At 34.3% G+C, this 24,311-nt stretch overlaps 1 protein-coding gene and 1 long non-coding RNA gene across 13 annotated transcripts; one reads left to right on the forward strand and one right to left on the reverse strand.

Moving 5' to 3' along the window:
- The first annotated feature begins 168 nt into the window (after positions 1–168).
- LOC126754738 (paired amphipathic helix protein Sin3a) lies at positions 169–23,217 on the forward strand. 9 transcript variants are annotated; one of them, XM_050466807.1, is made up of 14 exons: positions 171–366; positions 684–865; positions 9,652–10,499; positions 10,595–11,811; positions 11,879–13,461; positions 13,637–13,949; positions 14,049–14,192; positions 14,296–14,530; positions 15,096–15,958; positions 16,369–16,698; positions 16,758–16,964; positions 17,061–17,369; positions 21,174–21,620; positions 21,711–23,217. In XM_050466807.1, the coding sequence occupies exons 3-14, from the start codon at positions 10,010–10,012 to the stop codon at positions 22,326–22,328; spliced, it is 6,756 nt and encodes a 2,251-aa protein (XP_050322764.1). In that variant the 5' UTR covers positions 171–366; positions 684–865; positions 9,652–10,009; the 3' UTR covers positions 22,329–23,217. The 9 variants fall into 9 exon arrangements, with proteins under 9 accessions (XP_050322772.1, XP_050322764.1, XP_050322765.1 ...); XM_050466808.1 differs by having other exon boundaries at positions 171–342; XM_050466809.1 differs by having other exon boundaries at positions 173–277.
- LOC126754761 (uncharacterized) lies at positions 1,811–3,598 on the reverse strand. 4 transcript variants are annotated; one of them, XR_007666422.1, is made up of 4 exons: positions 3,506–3,598; positions 2,552–3,421; positions 2,062–2,491; positions 1,811–1,990 (listed from the first exon to the last, which is right to left on the reverse strand). It is a non-coding gene; the product is annotated as an uncharacterized LOC126754761 (long non-coding RNA). The 4 variants fall into 4 exon arrangements; XR_007666421.1 differs by having other exon boundaries at positions 2,552–3,446; positions 3,506–3,572; XR_007666423.1 differs by having other exon boundaries at positions 2,552–3,450; positions 3,506–3,520.
- Positions 23,218–24,311: the final 1,094 nt, after the last annotated feature.

Here is a 24,311-nt window from a genome sequence, read left to right on the forward strand (position 1 = left end):
TATTAGAATTGTAAGTTCTAAATTTGATAATTGTTTGAAATTTTATATTTTGAGGAATATTCTATAATTGCAACTCTGGGCTAACACGCTACTTTTTAGCGAATTGCTCGGCGGCCATGCATTCGCACAACACTGTGCGCGCCATATTGTAAAGTTCTTCAGCTGCAAACCGTACGTGCATGAACGGTCGGTGCTAAAAATTTATGTGTGCCAGTTTGTGAAATAGTGAAAAAAATTCCAAATTTATTTCATTTAAATAATGAAAAAGCTATAAGAGGTGCAGAAAAAACATTATACGCCAAACATTGAAAAATTTGCTTTTATGTAAAAAAAGAGCAATACGTAAGCAGTAGAAAGAGTTTAAGGGTTGAGTAGACGATTTTGACAATTTTTATAGGAGATGGAATTCATGAATCCTGAATATCGGAGCTAAATTCTCAGAAATTTACGCACAGTTTGTAGAAGAAGAAATCCAAATGGAAAAAACACTAGAAAGTCATTTATATATATGTATTTCCTTAGTTTAGTTTTTCTTTACTCTTCACTGCTAATTGTAAAAGTGAATAAGCAAAAAAGTGATAAAGAAAGGCGACTTCATTATAACTAAAGAAATTATTTAAGGGAAAATTAAAATATATAACGCATTTAAAACATCTTATTGTATCTTTGTGCGTATATTTAAGACTGCAAGAAATCAGTGATGAGATGGGTTGCAAAAAACAAATTGAATACGCGGCACAGGAAAACATTATCGATCCTACAAAAGAAAATTTTAATTACGAAAGCACGTAGGTGCAACGAAAAAGTGTTTAAAATCTAACTAATATAAAGTTTAGTCTACATATACGGCACATTTAATTAGTGGGTAAGTGGTATTTAATAAATATTTGTAAAATTCAATATTAAAAGTTGATATTCTTGTGGAGTAAAAGCAGAATGGAAATTTTATATTGCATTTCGGACTTTACATTAAAGTTTTACAAAGTATTAGATGCCTTTTGAAATATTTCTATGCACATGCATATATTTCAAAGGACTTACTAAAGTCAATAAATAATTATTATTAATCAAATATATGTGCATAAACTTTTGTGAAGTGGTGCATGTTTAGTCCATTATTGAATTCAGGCATTGGCGCTTCAAGATTCAACTCGTAGGCAGAACATCCTACCAATTAACTAGTTTAACAGGTTTTAAGGTTAAGTTAATATTTTTGTTTTGCTTTTACAAATACAACTAAATAAATTCTAACCAAAAATTCGTCATGGCCTCCTTGCTTGTTGCTTTGTTTTTGCACATTTGTTGTTGGCTACGAAGTCAGGGCAAACATGTGGAATTACATTATTCAGTCTTATCACCGGTATTTTTTGATTTTACTTTAAGACGCCAAAATACATACGTTAAAAAGTGCAATAAGTTATATACGAATTAAACGATAATATATTCGTGAGTGTTTAGCAATATTACTGTTACAGTAATTTTCTTTTGACCATATGGCGCCTATTAAAAGCTTATTTTTGATTCTACAGCTGAGATCATTAAGAAGCCACAGTCTTCGAGAACATTATTTCAAAAATTTATTATTATCCTTAACTTAGCGTTTCTAGAAATTTGTGAATTTCACATTTAGCTTGATTAAGATATTTATAATACTCGGTAAAAATTTGTATGGAGTACAATCCTACCTAAAATTTAATACAACCGATTTTATAAAAAAACTTCTACAAAAATATGTATATGAATTGAAGTTAATTATTTGTCATTATGTTGCTATTTCTATCCGAAATTTCGATATACATAGATCTACATATGAAAATTCTATAATTTCAAACGTTTATTGCCATAAATCTCTAGTTAATATATATATATTATATGTATTTTTAATTCTCAAAATCTTAAATAGAAGCCTTATATATGTGACTTTTCATATAAAACATATCTACTTATATTTTATGTGATTTATTTATGGTGTGGTCGCCATAGTTTCGCCCTAGAAGTAAAAGAGTTTTTGAGATACATTTAAATGTGTCATTAATTTACAGATAATTATTGATTTAATACCTTTTTTTTACCGATCCAAACGGGGTTAGATCGCCGAAAAAACTGCCCTTGGTCGAATAAAATCCGAGTCAATTCCGGTGCGTAGAACCGGCTGTCGTGGATTTAATACCTAATTGGGTTTACTCAACGTTTTTAACCGAATAAGTGTATTCTTAGCATGGTGTAATTCCAGGCAGCGCAACGATAGTAATCAAGTTAATCTTCGATTGATTAGTTTCAATTAATCTGCCTAGAAGATGTTTGCGATAAAGAGTCTCACAAATTACAACTTTTGAACCATTTTAGAACTACGAATTTTTAAAGCATGCTGTGTATATATTTTCCGACCATGTGAACAGCAATTTTAAGTATTTCACGTTCTTTTGAAATATGTAGTTTTTTTACTCCCACGATGGTAAATGTAGTTACATTTGTATTAGACGATTGTGAGCTGAAAATGTATTTTGTATTATTTGTATAAAAATATCAAAATTTTTAAAATAATACAAACCTTAAGTGCGGATAAAATAAATTGTTCTACCTTTCAAAAGTTGTTAATAAACGATTCATATGATTTCAGCTGTCTTTACAACTGTGTTGCTTCTCCAGTAATCTTTTTCAGTTGATAGAAGCACTAAATTTGCAACGACCGCATTTTTTTTTATTTAAAAGATACATTTTTAGTGGTATTTATATTTCACATTTACTTGTTTTCGCTCGTAAAATCGTGTTAACTCTTTCAGACATATTGCATATTGTATCGCCATCTTTCACCTTACGTAAGTGATACGTTAGTGCGCTCACCTAACAGATGAGCACGAACAGTATAAATTGAGTGACTAGCAAACAAAATCCAGAAATACACACAGATACTCTCGGTAAAACTCATACCAATATGTTCACGTGCATATAAGAATTTAGTAAAATTGTTGAGTTCATGACTGCGGACTGATCAACTTGTAGAAAATTGTTGAAGACTATTACAACGAGCGTTAAAAAGTCGGCACATCCGCCAGGGCAATGAAAACCTTTGAGGAGGCAATGATTATTCCGATTAATTTCACGCGTCGTTTCGTGGTCATCCTATTCAACACCAGCAACACCAAATCTATTTGTAACTATACTAGTCACATATCGAGTATTCAAAGCACTACTAGGTTTGTGACTCCACCAAATCATTTATATGCACATATGTTGAATATGAGTAAAATTAAAGGGAAGAGAACGTAAAACCAATGGTGGGTACTACTGAAATATTCGACTGTGAAATTAAAAGGTTTTGTGTATGTGGAGTCTGTTGACTGAAAACGGCGCAAACGATGACATGCCACGAGTTATGCACAATCTCCTCGCAAGTCTCGTCCACATGTGACTAAATATTCTGAAATTTGTCAACTTCCGTGTAACTTTCTTAAAATTTTTTGGTTATTACTAATATTAAAATCTAAAGTTTGCACTTTTTTACCTGAACGATGTAAGTATTCCCTCCAGCACTTCGTTAACACAATTGGATGTTACAAAATTTATGCACAAATATGCTATGTTTAGGGAATCATATTCAGTGTTGCCGGATTTTAATTTGTTCAAAATATTGTTATACACAACCAGAAGATTTCTCATATAATTTTTGGTATGTCTACTTATATAAACTATATTTTATTTTTTTCAGTATTATTTCATGCCTTCAACTATCTTTTGGCATGTTATTATTTTTTAAAAATCTTTTTTAAATACCTTAAGTTTATTGTTATTGTTGATGCGCTAAATAAAATTTTTTGTAGGTTAAATTGTCATATAATTGGGAATACACCTTGTTCCGTTTAAATATAATTCAGACTATATAATTAAAAAAAAAATAAAGTTTATTGACGAATGCAAAATTGTATGATGGATATTAATTTTTATGCTGTCCCTGGCATACCTAAATAAAAGTGCCCGGCATCCCTAAATAGAGCAGCAACTTTACTTCAAATTCTGACTTAAATTCTAAAATTAGTACAAAAGCTTTAAAATGCAAAAATAATTAATTTCTCATTCATTTGTACAAGCATTAAGCATTGCGTGTCAAGAAATTTTTAAGAAAAATTACATAAATTTATTAATTTTTGAAATCTCAGCGTTGACGCCGCTTTTATTTAGGTATACGCCGTAAAAAATCTATGACCATTTTTGACAGTTATTTGCTGCTTTTTAAAATCAGGGATGACAGTAAAGAATATATAACCGGTTGATAAAATAGAGCAGAAAACGGAAAAGTGTATTTTTTTTGTACATGGGCTACTTATAGAAGATAATAAATATTTTTAATTTTATTGAAAATTAATTATAACAAGATTAAGGCCGTAAAAATGTAATAAATACGAAAGTAATAATATCAATGTTTAGTAATAGCAATGCTAACAATTATATATATTTACGATACAAATATTTTTGTGTGGTAACACTTGAAAGCCCGTTCGTCAAACACGACGAGCCTCGTCTTGCTTCGCAGGCAGTCTTTCGAACACTTTGTATTTGCCGTGGTATTTAATCGAAAATGTTTGCGGCGGCGGTAAGATGTAGCAAAACATTTACTCGTCAAATTTTTGTGAATATCTGTAGAAATTCATTGAGAAAGAAATTATTAAAAAGGGAATTCAATTGTGAAAAATATCCAAAATTAAAAATTAGTAAATAATGGTGTTGAAAGCATTAAAATGATGTGCTAAAAATTGAGAAAGTGTTGAAAGTGATTTATTTGCCAAGTGAAACATTAAATAAAATAGCGGAGTAAAATTGAGGCGCGAGTAATTATACTATTATAAAGAAAGCAAGTGAAATGTAAAACTGTAAAGAAATTGAATTTTATAAGAAAAAATCTGTATTCAATAATTGAACGGAGATATAAAACAAAGGCCAACATAAAATTGGTTGCTTTGGGTTTGGTGACGGTGCTGATGTAAGTGTAATTTTTCATATAAACGAGATTTGGTTCAGTTCTAGGTACTTCATTGCATATGAAGAACTAAAAAATATTAATTGTGTTGGAATAACCTGAGAGAAGTAATATTTTCTAAAGTTTATTAGCTGCAAAGTTGAAAGAAAAAATACATAAATTTTTAGGTTAGGTCAATTCAATTGGTTTATATACGTCGTTTTGTTCCTCTATTTCACCTCCGCTGTCGTCGTTCATATATGTATACACGCGCGCTCGTGAATATTCAGCATACACATACACATTCTACAATATATGTGTATAGAGTTCAAATTCATACATAAATATGTATACAGTGAGTGAGTGAGTGAGTGGTTATATATATATATATACATATATAGATATATATATATGAACATTTGCCTTTCTGACAAAAACGTATGACTGGCAACGACGATAAAGTCAACGGCGAATTGCTGTATTGGAGCTTAATTTTTTCGTGTAGATACATATACACTCAAACGTATATAAACAGGACGGACAGGGCCGTTGCCATATTACAAAACTAGGAAGAATTTTGAAAGTTAAATTTCCTTTAATTATAAAAAAAAAAAGTATTTTACATATACAGTTAAAATGCACTTAAGAACAAATATGATGTTCGAAATGATTTGAATAACGTTTGTAGGTTTAAAAGAATGTTGGGGTTCAACGGAAAACTGTAAGTGGCAACAATAGCAAATCGTTTTGTTGTGTTCGGACATATTCGGGTGTTCAGTAGTCGTACGCCTTTTAGTGAAAATTAAAAATAAAAAAAACAAAATAGAAATAAAATATAGACAACGAGAATGCTGAGAACGACTTGAAAGTTTACTTTTATTTTACTCCTTTGCTTTTATTGTAATTCCGTTTTCCATTGTTGTTTATTTATGGTTATTTGCAAATTTATTAATAGACGGAAAATTGAATTGATGAAAATATTCAATAAAAGTACGAAAAACGCAAATAATCTTTATTAACCTAAACCTCCTTAGGGTAACAAAAAACAAGACCACAATAAAATTACATGTTAATTAATGTGCACATTCAGTATTATGTATATGTTCACTCGACATATATAGCTTTCTTACAACTTATAGGTATACTATGTACCTTTATAATTAATTGTAGCTAGGAATGCAAATTATATTATACTTACATATCGAAGATAAGATACCCGCAAAAATGGAGGGAAACCCTATGCATGCCCACTTTATCCCGCCTCAAGAGATACGACTAGTGGCCATTTTCAGTTCATTTAGGTACTGCTATATGAGGAGCTTTTGTTTGGATGTGCAGTGTATATATCTAGTATGCTTCACCCAGTATAGCACAATGACGCGGTATTTGCGGGCGCATACCTCATATTTGTATGCAGCTTCACCACCCCATTCGCCACCAATTTCCTTTCTTCTCCAAGCAAGTCTTGAAATCGCATTCAAATATTCCACTTTGACTACCGTCGGTAATCAGCCAGTCAGACAGCCACCGTTGTCGTCGTCGTCACTGCTGCTGACCCATTCAAAACAATAACAAAAACAAGGTACTCAAACTACTTGCACACAAGCAATCTCATTTTCAAGGATTGTGTCATTTTATTTCTCTTTTACACTCATTCGTATGATGATGTCAAAACTAGTATCGCTCACTGAAGTTGTTTCACTTTAACAAACGTGTTTGTTGCGTTTGTATGGCTCGGTTCGTCGCTTTCTCTTGTTATATACGAGCGCATAATCAGCAAAAGCGACGAAGTGTTTGTATTTTCCTTATCTTTGCTAGTACAGTTTACAATAATAAAATATTCGAATACTCAGACAATGTTTAATCGATTAAAAGTGTGATATTTTTATTTTTCAAAAATTATTTAATGCTTGTGATGCACTTTTGATAGTTTTTCTTGAGTATGCAAATATCTGAATTGATGTGTTTACTTCTCACCATGATATTTGGGCACATCTTTCTTACCAATTGTACAAACGAAAATTTCGCCAGCGATGCAATATACAATATACATACATATAGTATGTTGATACAGGCGTCAATGTAAATAAAAGTTGACATGCCTACTAATATAATAAAAAATATTACCGGGCCGCAAATATTATAATTTGAATAAATAACTAAAATAATCGAAGTGAAATATGCATTTAAATCATTATCTATGATAGAATTGAAGAAAAATGTTAAATATTACAAAAGTTTAATGTCTAGATGTTTTTTTACAATATGCAGCTGGGAGGATACAATTTTGATACCAAGAATCAAAGAGAAGAACGTTCTGACACTGAAATATGTACATATTACTGAAAATTTGTGTCTGGTTGCCTTCGATTTTTCTAAAGAGATTGGGGGATATAAATTTGACATGCTTTTTTGTTTGTATATAATTTTGAAAATCATCAGTCAAAACAGTATTGCTTATGAACCATGTTATACGGAATTGGGTTCTCATGTCAATATTGCGATTGACTGAACTCTTAAATCATTTAAATACATTTCAATTCTGGATTTTCCAAACTATATATTGTAAATGTGTATAAATATTAATATACTATATGTATATAAAAACGTTTACTATCTCATATTATTGCACGTCACACAAGTTCGTATATTTATGTACATTTATATTTATATTATTTGATTTTTTTTTTGTTTTGAATGCCATATGCACATACCTATATTATTCGCAAGCAAGTGCACGCATACGAGCAGGTCAGACTGATGACGATGGATTTGGGCGAACGATATTATGGTGAACAAGGTGAAGTTTGTGTGTGTGGGGAATGGGGCTTGGTATTTTCTCGTTGAGCTCCAATGGTTTGCTATTTTGCCTACCTTTTTTTTTCTACTCCCTCCATAGTGACGCTCTTTACGAGTACATTTTGTGTTATATGTATGCATATATGTATGTGCATATACATACAACGTAGTGTGCATTTTGAACTATTTTGTGCCAACTTGCGAGAGTGGTTGATTTTCTTTTATATAGAATTGCAATGTATACCTACAAATATGCAAAAATGTAAAAGATATTTCATATTATTTAGTGTTATGAAATATTTTTCATTACTAAAAATGTGAAAAAAAATATTTAACTTTCGATATGCTGTAAAATTGTATATCAATATTTTTTTATATACGACTAAGTAATGTAAGTTCGGCAACATTTCTCAAAATGATTTCTGTCGCTTAAACAACAACACCAAAGTATTTCAAAGAAGATTAGGGTCGGCTTTAGTATACCATCCCACGATTTCAGGGTTAAAAGGGGTATGGTTGGATAGTGCTGATGCTCCAGATTAAGAATATATATAATTATTGCCGCCGCAAACTTATAGTTTTCGAGATATTTGCATTTAAAGTCGAAAATTTTGCAAATTTAATTTTGCAATTTCTCGACTTATGGTTAGTTTTTCTTCCGTATTATGCACTTTTTATACATTTACAATTCACTACAATATTTCTACATATTTATTTTTTATTAATATTTTAGATGTTTGCTCAAAATAAGCATTTTATATTTTACATAAATATTATTACACGCACAATAACAATAAGTGTTCCGTGTTGTCAAATAATAAGTATTGCCATATCTACACATTTATCAAACGAATAAAAAATAGGTTTATACGCCAAATACATAAATCATTATCCTTTTTCTTGCTATATCATGAGTAATAATCAAAAAAGGAGTTTTACTCGAAAAAACCCCTGACACACCCTGGTGTTGGCACACTCCGGTGTTGGATCGGCCAGGGTTATTTTTTTGAAGCGCGGCCGAAGGCCGCCAACGCAAAAGGAAGTTTCACTCGAAAAAAAACCTGACACACCCTGGTGTTGGCACACCCCGGTGTTGGAAGGCCGCCAACGCAAAAAGGAGTTTTACTCGAAGAAAACTCTGACACACCCTGGTGTTGGCACACCCCGGTGTTGGATCGGCCAGGGTTATTTTTTTGAAGCGCGGCCGAAGGCCGCCAACGCAAAAAGGAGTTTCAATCGTAAAAACCTGACACAACCAGGTGTTGGTCGCCCAGGATAATTTTTTTCATGCATTTGAGTTTTTTTTTATTTATTTTTATTGTTTTCAATCATTTGTGATATGGTAACACTTATTATTTGACAACACGGAACACTTATTGTTATTGTGCGTGTAGTAATATTTATGTAAAATATAAAATGCTTATTTTAAGCAAATATCTAAAATATTAATAAAAAATAAATATGTAGAAATATTGTAGTGAATTGTAAGTGTATAAAAAGTGCATAATACGGAAGAAAAACTAACCATAAGTCGAGAAATTGCAAAATTAAATTTGCAAAATTTTCAACTTTAAATGCAAATATCTCGAAAACTATAAGTTTGCGGCGGCAATAATTATATATATTCTTAATCTGGAGCATCAGCACTATCCAACCATACCACTTTTAACCCTGAAATCGTGGGATGGTATACTAAAGTTTCCCCGATTTTTAGAATAATAATACCCAGTAAATGTGAGTTAATGAAATTTAAAGTTAAAAATGTTTATGGGGTAAACCAAGTTCCATGGAAATTACAAATTTTCTTCATTTCTACCTTTGTATACATAATTTTTAACTTATTTTAATAATATATTCATGGTAAAACTAATAAAAAGTTATTTTCGTTTCCTTTACAGATTTAGGATTTAGAAAGCTGCTTGTTTTGTCAAACAGATTTCAAAATTGCCTTCTGTGAGTTGACGGTCGATCACAGCGCAATGAAAAGGCAACACAGTCATCGTATGCCAATAGAATTAAAGCCGCAGCAAACATATAAATATCGTTTAAATTATAAAAAAATCGTATTCATTTCCATTGGAGTTGATGAGAAAGCAAAGTATTATTGGAATTAATAATTAAAAAAGAAAAAAACGTCGGTAGTTTTCGACAGAAATCATCATCTCAAGTGATATCTCAAAAGTTGACAACAATTGAAATAATACATTAAGATCGTATAGACTACAATAAAAATAAAAAGCAGCAATTGCAACCAAAATGATGAAACGTACGCGTGTGGATGAAGTCCAATACGGAACGCGCCCAGGTCCTGGAGGTGTGGGTGGTAGTGGCGGTGGAGGAACTGGCGGGACCATAGTGGGGACCTCTAATCCCGGTAATACAGTTAATATCGGCACTGTTGTTCCCGGTAGCCATGGTAACACCAGTTTAAGTGTCGGTTTGTCTGGAAGTAATGCAACTGGTTCAATCCCACATCATCGCATTTTAATACCGCCACATGGTGGAGCGCAGACAATTGCTTATTTGCCATCAACAACACCAGCAGCGACAAACATGAAAGGTTCTGGTGGAATGGTGGAAAATAGTACCGGTAGCGGCAATTCCTCGAGTCATGATAATAGTGGAGGATCCAGTGGTAATGCTGCGCAGTTACCTGGAGGAACAGTTGTTACTTCAGGTGGCGGAGCCGCGGGGACTGTCAATGCAGGAACTGTCCACACACAAGCTGTGCAGTATTCTTCAACTTGTAAGTAGATTAAAAATATAAGTATAATTTTGTATATTCTTTTTAATTAGGTATTAAAAAAAGTGTGAATTTTTTTATTTAATTTATTTATTCAGCCTACAATGTTTCATCAGTATCTTCCAGTGTTGGTGGTAATATAAAAACAACTACAGATGGACCCGTGCAAATTCATGTAACCGGTGGTGGTGGGGCAGGTACTAATGTACAGAACTCTGCATCGCAGCCAAATTCTCTGCGAACACGTACAATCAGCTCTTCTCAAAATATTGCAGTAGGCAGTGGAACTGCACTGAATGCACCACAACCTTTGGCAGTGGTACCACCGTTACCCACAACATCGGGCCAACAGCAAGGCCCTCCACAAGCTGGTCAGCCACAAGGTGGTCCTCCACGACTTAAAGTGGAGGATGCACTTAATTACTTGGATCAAGTAAAGTTCCAATATGCTGATCAGCCACAAATTTATAACAACTTTTTGGATATAATGAAAGAATTCAAATCCCACTGCATTGATACACCTGGTGTAATTCAACGGGTGTCAACTCTTTTTAAAGGGCACCCAGAACTGATTTACGGCTTTAATATGTTCCTGCCAGCCGGTTATAAAATCGAAATACACTCAGATGAATTAGGCGTTTCAGTACCCGTTGTATCAATGCCATCAGCGTCGCCAAACAGCTTGCACGGTAGTATGTCTAATATACCCGGAAGTGTTGGCAATATCCAAACACCTCTAATACTTAAATCAAATCAGAGTAATTCAAGTAATACTTCGAATACTATAGAACTACAACAAATACATGGTACCAGCAGCAGTAACGCAAGTGTGGCTGTCAATCTGATGACACACGGTGGCGCATCGTTGTCACAAACAACAATACATGCACTACAGTCACCGGCTTCACAATCTTCGCCAAGTGGACCGGGAATAGCTCAACAACATGCTCAAGTTTCTGTATCGCCTGCGCCGTCCTCCGTTGCCCAAATTCAGAGTGTGACAGTGGCACCAGTTGCGGCGGCACATTTACCACAAAATTTTTCACGAGACCGCGAGCGTCCTCCTATAGCTCCGGCCATAGTCACTAGTAGTATAGGTGGCGGTCCACCCACACTTAATGCGCTTGGCGAATTAAATCCACAAATAAACAACACTGTCAGTAGTGGCAATATCGGTAATGCTGGAGGCAATGCACACCATAATCTCCATCACATTCAACAGGCGCATCAGTCATTACTAATGGGGGAAACTGTAGGCCAACAGAATCAGCCGGTCGAGTTCAATCATGCGATATCGTATGTCAATAAAATTAAAGTGAGTTATTAACAACAATATTAATTAAAACCGAAAAAATTTAATGTTTTTCCTCTTTACTTTTCAGAATCGTTTCCAGAATAAGCCGGAAAAATATAAAAAATTCCTCGAAATTCTTCACACTTATCAAAAAGAGCAGAAAGTGATTAAAGAAGGTAGTCCCAATCAAGGGAAGACATTGACCGAACAAGAGGTGTATACACAGGTTGCAAAGTTATTCGGTCAGGATGAGGACCTCTTGCGGGAATTTGGTCAATTTCTTCCGGACGCCACGAATCATCAAGGTGCACAATATATGTCCAAATCGCATAACGACCACAAGCGTTGCAGCTCTAACATAGCTGTGGGTCCAATGGCTAACAGTGTTAGTGGCGCTATAAGTGTTGGAGGCGGAAGTGGCCACCATATGGCTATGCCATCAGCTTCTAGCTCGCCGCTACATCTCAATAGTGGTGCGACTTTGTCACAAATTGGTGGTGGTACGCATGCAACGGTATTAGGAAACTTATCTGCTGTGAATACGAGTGTGAGCATCAAATCGTACAACAACACCCAACAGCAGCCTCAAAATCATGTGATCAGTGCGAATGCGGTTGGAGGCCGTGGTGGAGACGTAGATTATGCACATCACGTAACGCTTCATTCTAGTAGCGGCGTTCATTTGAAGGTAATACACGATGGTGTTCACCACGATTTAAATGTCGGCTCAAATATGCGCAACTATGAGAAGGACACGCACCGCAGCAATCACCACGCTATTACGGGTCTGAAATATTCACACGGAGCAGGCTCCAATGTTACTGGAGTTACCAGTCACTCTTCCAAGAAGTCGCCAAGCTACAATTCCGGATTTGGTGCGATAAGCGGCAGTGGCAATGCATCAATGAGTAGTAGTAGCGGCATTGATCGCACGTCGATTAATATGAATTATTCGCACCAAGTACTCGGTCATTTATCGGCAACGCGCCGTCCAGCAATCGATGATGGCGGTAGTGGCAGTGGCGGTATGGGTGGTGGACCACCGCCGCCTAAAAAGCACAAGCCGATTTGTAAGGACATCACGTTTTCGGAGGCATCGCGAAAGTGCACCATATCCGACGCGGCATTCTTCGATAAAGTGCGCAAAGCATTACGAAATCCTGATGTATACGACAACTTTTTGCGTTGTCTAACGCTATTCAACCAGGAGATTGTGTCAAAGACTGAATTGTTGAATTTGGTAACGCCATTCTTAAGTAAATTCCCTGACCTACTTAGCGGATTTACTAAATTTTTGGGACAACCCGTGTCGCAAATGTCTTCGGGCGGTAGCGGCGGTACTGGCACCGGCATATTCGGCTTGGAAGAAATACCAATGCAATCCGCACATCGGCAAAGCGGCAGCCTAAGTAATTCAGGTGCAATAAACGATCGTCAAGGCAATCATCAAGGCGGTGAATTGGCACAGGATATCGATTTGACCTCGTGCAAACGACTAGGTGCATCCTATTGCGCCTTGCCACAGTCCATCGTACCGAAGAAATGTTCTGGCCGTACAACGTTATGTCGTGAAGTTCTAAATGACAAATGGGTGTCATTTCCAACTTGGGCCAGTGAGGATTCAACTTTTGTAACTTCACGTAAAACACAGTTCGAGGAAACCATTTACAGGTGGGAGATTGAAAATTTCAATGCATTTTATCATTTTTGTTTGTCTTTGAGTGCATTTCTTCATCCTCGTGTAAAACACATAACACGTAAATTATTTATTTAAAATTCACTTTTTGTATACAAACAAACAAAAAAACACTAAATAAATATCTAAACCACAAAATTCTAATCAAAGGAATATTCACAGGACGGAAGATGAACGTTTCGAATTGGATGTGGTAATCGAGACTAATAGTGCAACAATTCGTGTACTCGAGGGTGTGCAGAAGAAAATGTCACGCATGTCACCGGAGGATCTGAGCCGATTTTATTTGGACGATTACTTAGGTGGCACCTCACAGACGATTCACCAAAGGGCTATACACCGGATATATGGTGATAAGGCAGGCGAAATAATACAAGGTCTGAAGAAGAATCCCTCGGTTGCGGTGCCAATAGTGCTCAAACGATTGAAAGTAAAGGAAGAGGAGTGGCGCGACGCACAAAAAGTAAGTTTTGTTATCTTCTGGTTGATACTTCTAAAATATTTTATTGAATCTCTCAATTTCAAATTATTAATTTATTTTTTTACTTTCACGTTTTATTAGGGCTTCAATAAGTTGTGGCGTGAGCAAAACGAAAAGTATTACTTAAAATCACTCGACCATCAGGCAATCAATTTTAAACCAAACGACATGAAGGCGTTGCGTTCCAAAAATCTCTTCAATGAAATTGAAACATTATATGATGAGGTATGTAGCGAATCAAAAAAAAAAAAAGAGTTAACATTAATTACTCTTTTTTTACCAAAATTTTCAAGTAATAAAAATAATTGTTCTCTCTTGTTTCGATTAGCGCCATGACCAAGATGATGAAAATGGTGAACCTATTACTGGACCACATCTCGTGCTGCCATATAAAGATAAGACAATATTGGATGATGCAGCGAATTTGTTAATTCACCATGTAAAGCGTCAGACTGGTATACAAAAGCAGGAAAAGACTAAAATTAAACATATATTGCGGCAATTCGTGCCCGATCTGTTTTTCTCGGCCCGTCAACCATTAAGTGACGATGAACGTGAGGACGGTGAGTCAGTTGCTTAGCAAATGCAAATTAGTATATATTTATTTTACATAAATTCATTCAAATGTTAGATATTATTTAATCACAAATTTGTTTTATTTCTAAATTAAACTTCTTTTTTTTAACTAACAAATTATTTATTTACATATGTTACACTTATTAAATATCTTACGATTCTATGCATTTAATTAATTTATTTTAATTAGTTTGAATTTGAATTTGTTTTTTCTGTGCCTGATATAAATAATTTAGTAAATGTTTTTTTTCTTCTTCTTTTCTTTTTTCTTAACAATCAATCCATTATCATCTACCTCTACATTCTCATGCACTAATAATTACATTAAATGTATAATTAAATTTTTGCACTTTCTTTGTTATTGAACCTTTGAATTTTTTACTTACTACCAACTTTTCATCCTATCGCATTTTTTACATATTCCTGTAACACACACAATTAACTATTTGCGCGCTATATGCACCTATTAATCAACCTCTCGCTCTAAAATCATCCTCGACACGCACAATTTCGTTTCACGCTTTGCCATGCTTCATATTTTTATCTGTAAAGTATTCCCATTTTTAATAGATGACAACGAAAAGATGGATGTCGATTGCAATACAACAGGTAATCGGAGCGAACGTGAGTTACATGCCAGCAGCGGTGGCTGCAAAGGGAGTAGAACATCAAGTGGTAGTACATCGAACACCGATACAAATTGTGGTGTAATAGGCAATTCCAAGTCCGATGGCACTGGTTCACATGACAAAAATTCTTTAAATTCATCGACAGATAATAGCATTTTGTTGGAAAATCACAAGAATGGTGAATCGAGTACATCAGCTGTAAATAGTAATAACAGTACTGGTCAAATAGCCGTTGCGGAGCACAACACTGGGACTACATCTGCGTCCAATACACTGAGCGCGGGTGAAAAAGCCACCTCCAATAAAGATTCCAACTCTTCGTCGCTGGCTAAGGGCCAAGTCAACAATATTAATGCTGTCGACGATGTGAATAGTGCAGGTCGCTCGTCAGCCGAAGCAATGACCAAATCCAACAGCACTGTAGCATCTTCTACAATATCCACAACAGTTACGGTGTTGTCTGAAAATAAGACACAAGGAAATAGTAATGTGACCGGCGCTGCTACGGTCGATAATACATCTGGACACAAGGATACAACCGGCATCACATCATCATCTAACACAATAACACCAACTGGGTTAAAAGCTGGTGTAATGAAAGATGCAAATGAGAAAAATAATAGCAATGCTGCCGACACTAGTATGGGTACAAATGCAACAACTGCCACCTCAACTCATGCTAGCGATTGTAATTCTGTGGATGCAATAAAGATGGAAATTAAGGAGGAAACACCTGATATGGATGTGGACATACAGCTGCCACCTCATGCTGTCAGTAAACATTTGGTAAGTGTTTAATGTCTTGAATTCTGAACATCATAAAAATTTAAACAAAATGTGCTTAAAATAGAGTGAGAATGAAACATTAAAATTTTTAACTAGTAACAAATAGCGATTTTTCGACTCGTTGTTTATTGGTATTGCCAACATAAAAATAAAGTTATTTGTGTAATTTTTCTAAGACAAATGCATTTAAAAGTACACATTCAATATACATATTACCATATTTTTTCGTTGCATTATACGATTAATTCTTCACTTTAACAAATATTTGGTGGTAAAAATCGTTTTCATTTTACACATTCTCTACGCACTCTCTCTTTAGAAACTTGTTCTCAACATTATTTTAAATATTTTGTTTTTTATAATTTGTGGTTTGATAATAATCTGATAATTTCATTAACGTATTACAATAGGAGGAGGCGTACACACTTTTCTTTGCCAACAACAATTGGTATTTATTTTTGCGACTACATGCTATTTTATGTGAGCGGTTGTGCACTATGTACGAACGAGCGCAAATGTTGGCTATCGAAGAAGAACGTCACCGTTCAAATCGTCGTGAAAGCACAGCGACAGCTTTAAGACTGAAACCGAAACCTGAACCACATGTGGATGAGTATTATCCAGTTTTTCTGGAAATGCTGAAGAATGTACTTGATGGTAATATGGATTCGAATTCATTCGAGGATTCTATGCGTGAAATGTTTGGCATACATGCCTACATCTCCTTTACGCTCGACAAGGTTTGTAATACTCATCTTCATGTTCTCCATGAAATATATAATGGATTTCTGTTTTTTAGGTGGTTTCGAACGCTGTCCGCCAGCTGCAAAATTGTGTTACTGAACGCGGTGCACTTGAGTGTGTTGAACTGTTTCATCATGAGCAACGACGTGGTGGTGCAGGCAATTATTGCCGCGATGCGCAAAAGAATTACGCCAACGAATTGGCATACCAGCGTAAAGCTGAGGCTAGTTTACACGAGGAGAACTGCTTCAAAGTATATATTGTAAGTTTTCCTTATTACTTTTCATATATTTTTTTATTTGTTGTGCGCAATTGATATATATTAATAAATATTTTTTTTGCTATATTTTTGCAATAGTACAAAATTGACTGCCGTGTAACGATCGAACTGCTCGACACTGAAGTTGAAGAGGCGGAGAAGCCTTTAAATAAAGTGAAATCTTGGAGTAAATACGTAGATCGTTTAGCAAATCCCGCCGCGAACAGCATTAGCGGTCAAAATGCAGCAAATTTGTCCAACACAAATATGGGTGGCACCGCGAGTAATACTAATGCCGTTAGCAACACAAGTAACTCTAATGCGATGAGCATGCCGACCATGTCAAGCAGTCTAGCAGGTGCAAACGGCGGTGAAATTAAGCTTGAGCGCATGGATGATGACGCACTGGTGAGTAGTTAACTATTTGTGTTTTACTACTCTTATACTTTTAGATAGTATTTTCGTTTAGTATTTAAATTTTATTTTATTATGTTTTTTAAGTTTAATTTCTTCAATTGTCGTTTAGTTTTCTCGATAAGTATTTGGTTGCATTATTGTGTGGGAGCAATTGTTGCTAAGGGTAAAGCATGCGAATTCCATTAAAACTTACACTGTCCTTATGGAAGCTAGTGCAAATAATTTGAGAAAATCAAACCGTTAATACAAACTTATTTTTGAGATCGGAACTGTATACATATGTATGTGTAAACTTATTTTTTTTTTGTTGTGTGTAAAACAAATTGAGAAGAGGTGAGAAGGAGAGCACTGAATGAACGTAAGAGACAGAGAGAGAAAGAAAGAAAGAAAGAGATGAAATGCTATTTAACTATATTTACAGAATGCAGTGCGTTTTACAAGAATGTATGTGTAGTAATAAAAAAAATGATCTTAAAAAATTCCGTTATACGTTGTTAGAACTAAAATATGTCGATAATTCAAATTGTCCCTTATTGTTACTGTAACAACTTTTTGTATTCTCAAATGTTCTATATTAAAAATTATGGCAGAGACCTCTCGGCCTCATATAAAACTTAAGATCGTTTGGGTTTCACAGACCCAATTGTCATAATCACGTCCACTATTTGCTGCCATTAAGGCTATATAAAAAAAATTGGAATTATTTTTATGTTTCCGTCTTTGTTTTAATTTACAATTTTAATAAAATGAAGTATTGGAGATTGTAATTTATTTTAGCCCTGTCCTTTGTTTGCAATCTCCCTAAAGTACACAAATTGTTTGTTTTGATGAACTTAGCGCAAAGAAAAAATGAAAAAAATATAAATTTTTTCAATTATTTACGAATAAAATTAAAATTTTAATCGGCACATACACTTGGTAAACAAACTTATACATATAACAAGATAGTCGTACTTACGTAAGTTACTACATATAGTATAGTATATTAGAAAAATTATCACAATCTAGGAATATTATTAGTACCATATAGCGTTAAATTAATATAAACGGCCCTCTTCGATTTTCCAAGTCCGATTTTAACAAAAAAGCTTGAATTTACCTCATCGAAATCACCATACCATAGAATATTAACACCGATGCAACATTTTTATTTATGTGTTAGCTCAGTTGTATACATGTACATAAACGATATATAATATTGATTTGATTTAATTTGATTTTTTTGCTGCGTTGCTTGAATGTTTTGCTGTAAAAACTTCTGTTGTGTGTTTGTTATTTTGGTTGTTTTATTTATTTTTTTGTGGTATAATTTAGTTCAGCAATGGTTCGTCCTTAAAAGTACAACTTTCACTCACCACTCTTCACTTATGCAAACGAATAAGTCGCCTAAAATCACTAATTAATGCTTTTTTGCATTTCTTCTCATTTTTTTCAATTTTTCGTACCAGGTCAAACCCCCCAACAAGGCTTAAAAAAATCAAATACAAAAACAAAAAAGATCAAAATGAACGATTACTAATAAATAATGTAAATTAAATGATTTTAACATTTTCTTAACTAATACATTAAGGCAGAGAAAGCATAAACAAAAAATCAGCAAAAAAAAGTAAAAGGAAAATTCACTGCAAAATATAAATGACTAACGAAGTGATGCATACCTAGATATGAGCATATATTTATAATCCTACACATTTTTCACAAACACGTGGAACATAAATGCACATTTGTAAATTTGCAGTAAATTTACCAAAAAAGACAACACAAATGCTGTCTAAAACGGAAACAAGAAACTTTTTTTATTTTTTCCACTTTAATTTTTTTCTATCGCACAAAACCAAACCTAGCTTTTGTGGAAGACTAGTCTCTTCTTCAAATTTGATGTCCAAATTCCCTTACAGATTTCTGTTTATAGATTTTTATTTATTTTTTTTTTGTAAACGTACTCTATTAACATAAAGCTAAAGACGGACCTTTCCATTCACTTTTACATATACTATAAGAAATGCTCACATTGCTTCTTTATATTTTGTATGACTGCAATTTATCTGTTTGCAATTTTTGAAACATCGAAGCACCCAACGATTTTTTCTTTAATATATTTTATTTTTTTCTTTAATTCATGTTTGTTGAGCAGACTTGCACTTGGTTGTGATTTGTTGTTTTGTACAAGCTTTAATTTCGTTAAGATTTAATTATTCCCTCTCCATTGTACATTCAATTGTGCGTGCTCATTATGTTGACATGACGACAAATTCTTGTAAATACTTTCACAATTATGTACATAAAATCAAATTTTAGATCACTTACTAATAAACAGTTAATTGATCCAAGCGTTCCTTTAATAGGCACTTGTTATCCTTTAAATAGAAATTTTCATTTCGGTTTTGCATACAATCTAATTAAGAAACAAATCAATACATCAATAAATAAATGCTAAGTTAACTTAATTGTAAAGTCAAACTAAATATAACTGTACATGTATAAAAGATTAATATACTACGCAAAAGCAATCTGAAACTAGTTGAATAGCTTTGAAATGTAGGTAATTTTAAAGTTAGTGAGTGGCTAAGGCCAAACAGCAAATAACTTTTGGCAAATAAATAATAAATATATGCGATTGTTTTTTATAAGAAAAAATCTCTACTAGTACATTTACGTTGCACCACAAACTCGAGTTTGACTTAATGTGTGTATTTGGCGCGGTAAACTCGTTGCAAACGCCAAAAATGTCCGATGAACTAAAATTTGTGGCGCAAAGTGATAGTACTATAAACTTTAATTAATCGATGTATGGGTCTGTGCCACAATTCACAATAAATTTTTGCCGGGCGGGTATTTGCTGCGCATAAAATTCCAACTAACAAACACAAATTATACAACTGCTCTGCTAATTCTTTTACCCAATGGCAGTAAAAGACCCACAATAAGGTAAGTTCAAAATGTGCGACAGCAATATTAAATCAGCTGACAAATACTTTATTATATGTTGGTGGTAATTTAAAATGGAGAGGGCTGCCACCATTAAAAAATATTTTTTGTTTACGTTTTTGTTATGCCCGTAACTCTTTTATACAGTGTGTGTATGTGTGCTCCTTTTGTTGTTGCTTTTTTAATTTTTTTGGTTATAACATTTCTTTCAATTGTGTGGATAACTCAAAATGCATCCCTTTGATTTGTTGTTTTTTTTTTTTTTTAGAAATGTCCATATTCCATATTTTTATTAAAAGCTAATTAGAGAGTGTGGTGTGTAGTTGAAAACCGAAATTTTAAATTTTTAAAAATTTTGTACGATCGCTCTTTTTTAGCTTAATTTATCGATGTGTTAAATGATGTTTTAGTTCTACTTCACCAGGCAATTTTGTTATATCTATGTATGCATATTTGTTTTTGAGGGTCAGTTATATTTTATGTAAATATATATTTATATGTGAATAGCTGTAATTTCTTAAAAATCCGTTGCGAATGTTAGTTAAAAAACAAAAACGCAAAAAATAAGCTCGTTTGACCTGGTACTTACATATATATTTCCATATTCGGCACTGTCCGAAGCGAACATTATGCGTTCATTAATTTTTCTTATAACTTTGCGAAATATATACATTTTTACATTTATATATTTATTCTTGTTGTAGCATTCGTTTATTTTCAATTAGCTTTTAATATATTTTAAGCATTATCGCTTCAATTTTAGTTATTTGCATGCATACTATAGTATGAAAGCAACAAATACATCAATTACAAAAAATTTGACAAATAAACAAATTTTCTTCAACTCCTCCATCTCTTTATCCACAGGATGCGCATGTGACATGTAAAGCTCGCTTCCTCAAACGCAACAAGCGGCTGGCCTGCATGCGCGCTGATCAGCAGACACGTTTGCAGCAATTAAAATCGGCGAACGCCACAACGAACACCGGCACCACAAATGCATTAAATAAAGCTTCCGTTGCAGTAGTGGGGAATGTAGCGTCGGACACTGGTAGCGCCAGTGGCTCCACAGACAGCAATGTGAAAAGCACCAGCAGCAGCAATAACCCGGCGACAGCTGGCAGCGAACCACACTGGAGTTGGAATAAGCGACCTCCAGAACGTGTTGGCAGCATTGTGGTGGGCAGCGGTGCGGAGAAGTACTTCGTCAACGATCGCGACGAAATCAAATTCAACGCATTCGGCCGCCAAGTAATAGCAATCAACAAGAATCTACAATTGTTCAAATGGGACTCGGTGCGGCGTGCGAAATTGGTGAGTGCTGCTAAAAAGCAAAATCTACGAGCACATTTTAAATAATTTTGTTTGTGTACATTTTATTTACTTTTCACTTTTACCTTATAGTCACACACTTATGTAACGCAACGCAAACACAAACTATTTCAACGTTTCACACAAAAGTGGCTGGCGGAGCACGTTAGCGAACAGGCGCAACAGCAATGCACGGACTGGCTGCTCGGCAAGACGGTGCCAAACAGCGGCAGTAGTAGTAGTGGCAACTGGGCGCTGAAAACCAAGGTGATACCGCAAAATGATGTGAAACGTACGCCATACCGTGTTTACAATCGTTATAAAGTGACATTCAGCGGCAATGCGAACAGTTGTGCAGACGTTGCTAGTGGCAACAATAGTGGCGTCGCTGGCGGTGGCCGTGTATCAGGTGGCAGTGGTAGTAGTAGTGGTGGTAATGCGCCGGTAGCGGATACTCATGCCACAACGACATCAACGAATACGACGCATTGCAATAGCACGGCACAGTCGCAGACGTCATCTAATACGGCCACACTAGCAAATGTCGGTCCAAGCAATGTTGGTGGTGGTGGTGGAGTGCAGGCGACTGCAAGCGTTGCGGCGGTGACGACGTCGTCGGCTCTAACATCCACAACAGAAGCGTATAAATTGGCAACAGGTAGTGGCAATAATAACACCAGCAATAACAACAATCGACAATTGGAAAGCTGAATCTGACCGAAAAATGCGGTGAGCGCCAAACGTCGACGTTTAAGCGAACGCGCACAGGTGTGATTTACAGCAAGTAATACTAAATCAACAGCACAACAAAAAAACACCAATTATGTAACGATAGCAGCTAAATAAAGAGCCACTAACGAGGAAATATCGAAATTGGCGCTTTCATAATGCAAGGCTATTTGATTTGATGCCCAGTTATGTGTATAAATTTTTTTCCTTTGTTCTTAAGATTATTTGTTATAAGTTTTGAATTTTGCTATTTAACTCAAATTTTAGGCATTAAGAAATACATATTTTCCATATTTAACTATAAAATTACGTTTTTTTGTGTTTACTAATTTATTTTGAAAAGTAGAAAGTAGTTGTTAGGATCGTGAATAGCTGTAATTCATTTTTAAACTTACTCTACTCGGTACAACTGAGCGTAATAACTACATAAACATACATAGATAACATCTAAGCTGTGCTTCTTAATTACAACTTCCGTTTGCAGGTCTAACTAACACTCTGCATTAGATGTAGACAAAAAATGAATGGAAGAGCAGCTTATTAACGTGTATACGTACTAGTTTGTTATGCAACTATAAGTTTAATTTAATTTATAGCAATCTAAATATATCACTAAAAAATCAAGAGAAACAAAAACAAAATTTGCTAAGGGTTAATAATATGTAAATATAGTATATACTTATATATGTAAGGCAATAGTCGTAGTCCACAAATCAATGCATTAAGCTATTTATTTTGGCGCGTGTAACGGAGTTAATTTTATTTGCTTTAGATGCGGTTAATATCAGAGATATGCTTAGATTAATCGTTAAGTCTGTAAGTATGTTTTTTTTTTTTATTTTTGCTTGTAAATAGCGATAATTTTGTAGAGCAGAATAACACAGGTTAGAAAGGAAACAAATTATAATAATAATATGGAGTATATAATATAAAATGTGAAATTCTAACAAATAAGCATTTTTTCCTAGTTATATTAACTTTCAATTAAGAGTTATCGTGTGAATACAATTATTTTGTAATGATAAACGGATTTATTGAAAAATACATATAATAAATGATACATTTGAAAAAAAAAATTTATACGTTTGCATGTTTATTTATTTAAACAGAAATCAAATTGCTTTAAGTGGAATGTATATGTTAGTAATAGTAAGTAACAGTAAAAGCTTAAAACAAGGAAAAACGTTAATTTCTTCTGGGTTTTACAAACTTCGTGGTAAACTTAATACACCCCGTTCAGGTTATAATCAATCTCAAAAACATTTCAGCAATATGTTTTACTTACCCGCAACAGAAGATTAAGTTTCGCTGACGATTATTTCTCACCACTAAGTGCAATATGTTTGTGATAAATTTAGATTTCGTTAATCAGATGTTGAAATATCTATAAAGCCGTCTTGGAGCGCTTAGTGGTAATTGGTAGTCTGTCAAAACTTGTGTGGACTTGTTTAACGTTATTGATTAACCTCGCTATTTAAAATCATTTGTCGTGAATTGTTATTTTGACAACCAACACTACTTTATTCCCCCCAGTTCACGATTTTGGCAATAGTACATACGGCGCTGCAGTAAAGTTATCAAAAATGGCGGCCGGTAGCTTTAGAAAAAGCAAAGAAAAGTTGTTGGAAAAATACGGGTACTCAGAGTGCCGCTGGGAAACAATATGACGGAGATTAAAAAGCTACAGATCTAACACATAATTCCCTACGAATAAAACCGATACTTTGGTTAGTCTTTAGATGTACATATATGTATGTACACATCCGGGTTTTATTGGTGCTGACTTAAGAAGAGGCTTCTTTAGTTGCTTGGATTTTTCAAACGTTATAGTTCAGAAAAATATTCAAATATTTTTGAAAGAAGTTGAATTGATCATCTTTGACTGGAAGCAAATTAGATGCTTTCCCGTTATGTCGAAGCGACTGTCGTAGAATGTTTTTAACACTTTGAGCCCCGCGTGTACCA

The sequence above is a fragment of the Bactrocera neohumeralis genome, chromosome 4 (genome assembly GCF_024586455.1).
Source record: "Bactrocera neohumeralis isolate Rockhampton chromosome 4, APGP_CSIRO_Bneo_wtdbg2-racon-allhic-juicebox.fasta_v2, whole genome shotgun sequence".
NCBI classification, from domain to species: domain Eukaryota; kingdom Metazoa; phylum Arthropoda; class Insecta; order Diptera; family Tephritidae; genus Bactrocera; species Bactrocera neohumeralis.

Coding starts and splice junctions, on each gene's coding strand:
- LOC126754738 (XM_050466806.1), top strand. CDS start 10,010: ATGATGAAACGTACGCGTGTGGATGAAGTCCAATACGGAACGCGCCCA. Junction 16,699..16,757: donor TCTCCTTTACGCTCGACAAG/GTTTGTAATACT, acceptor TCTGTTTTTTAG/GTGGTTTCGAACGCTGTCCG. Junction 17,370..21,173: donor GCATGGATGATGACGCACTG/GTGAGTAGTTAA, acceptor CTTTATCCACAG/GATGCGCATGTGACATGTAA.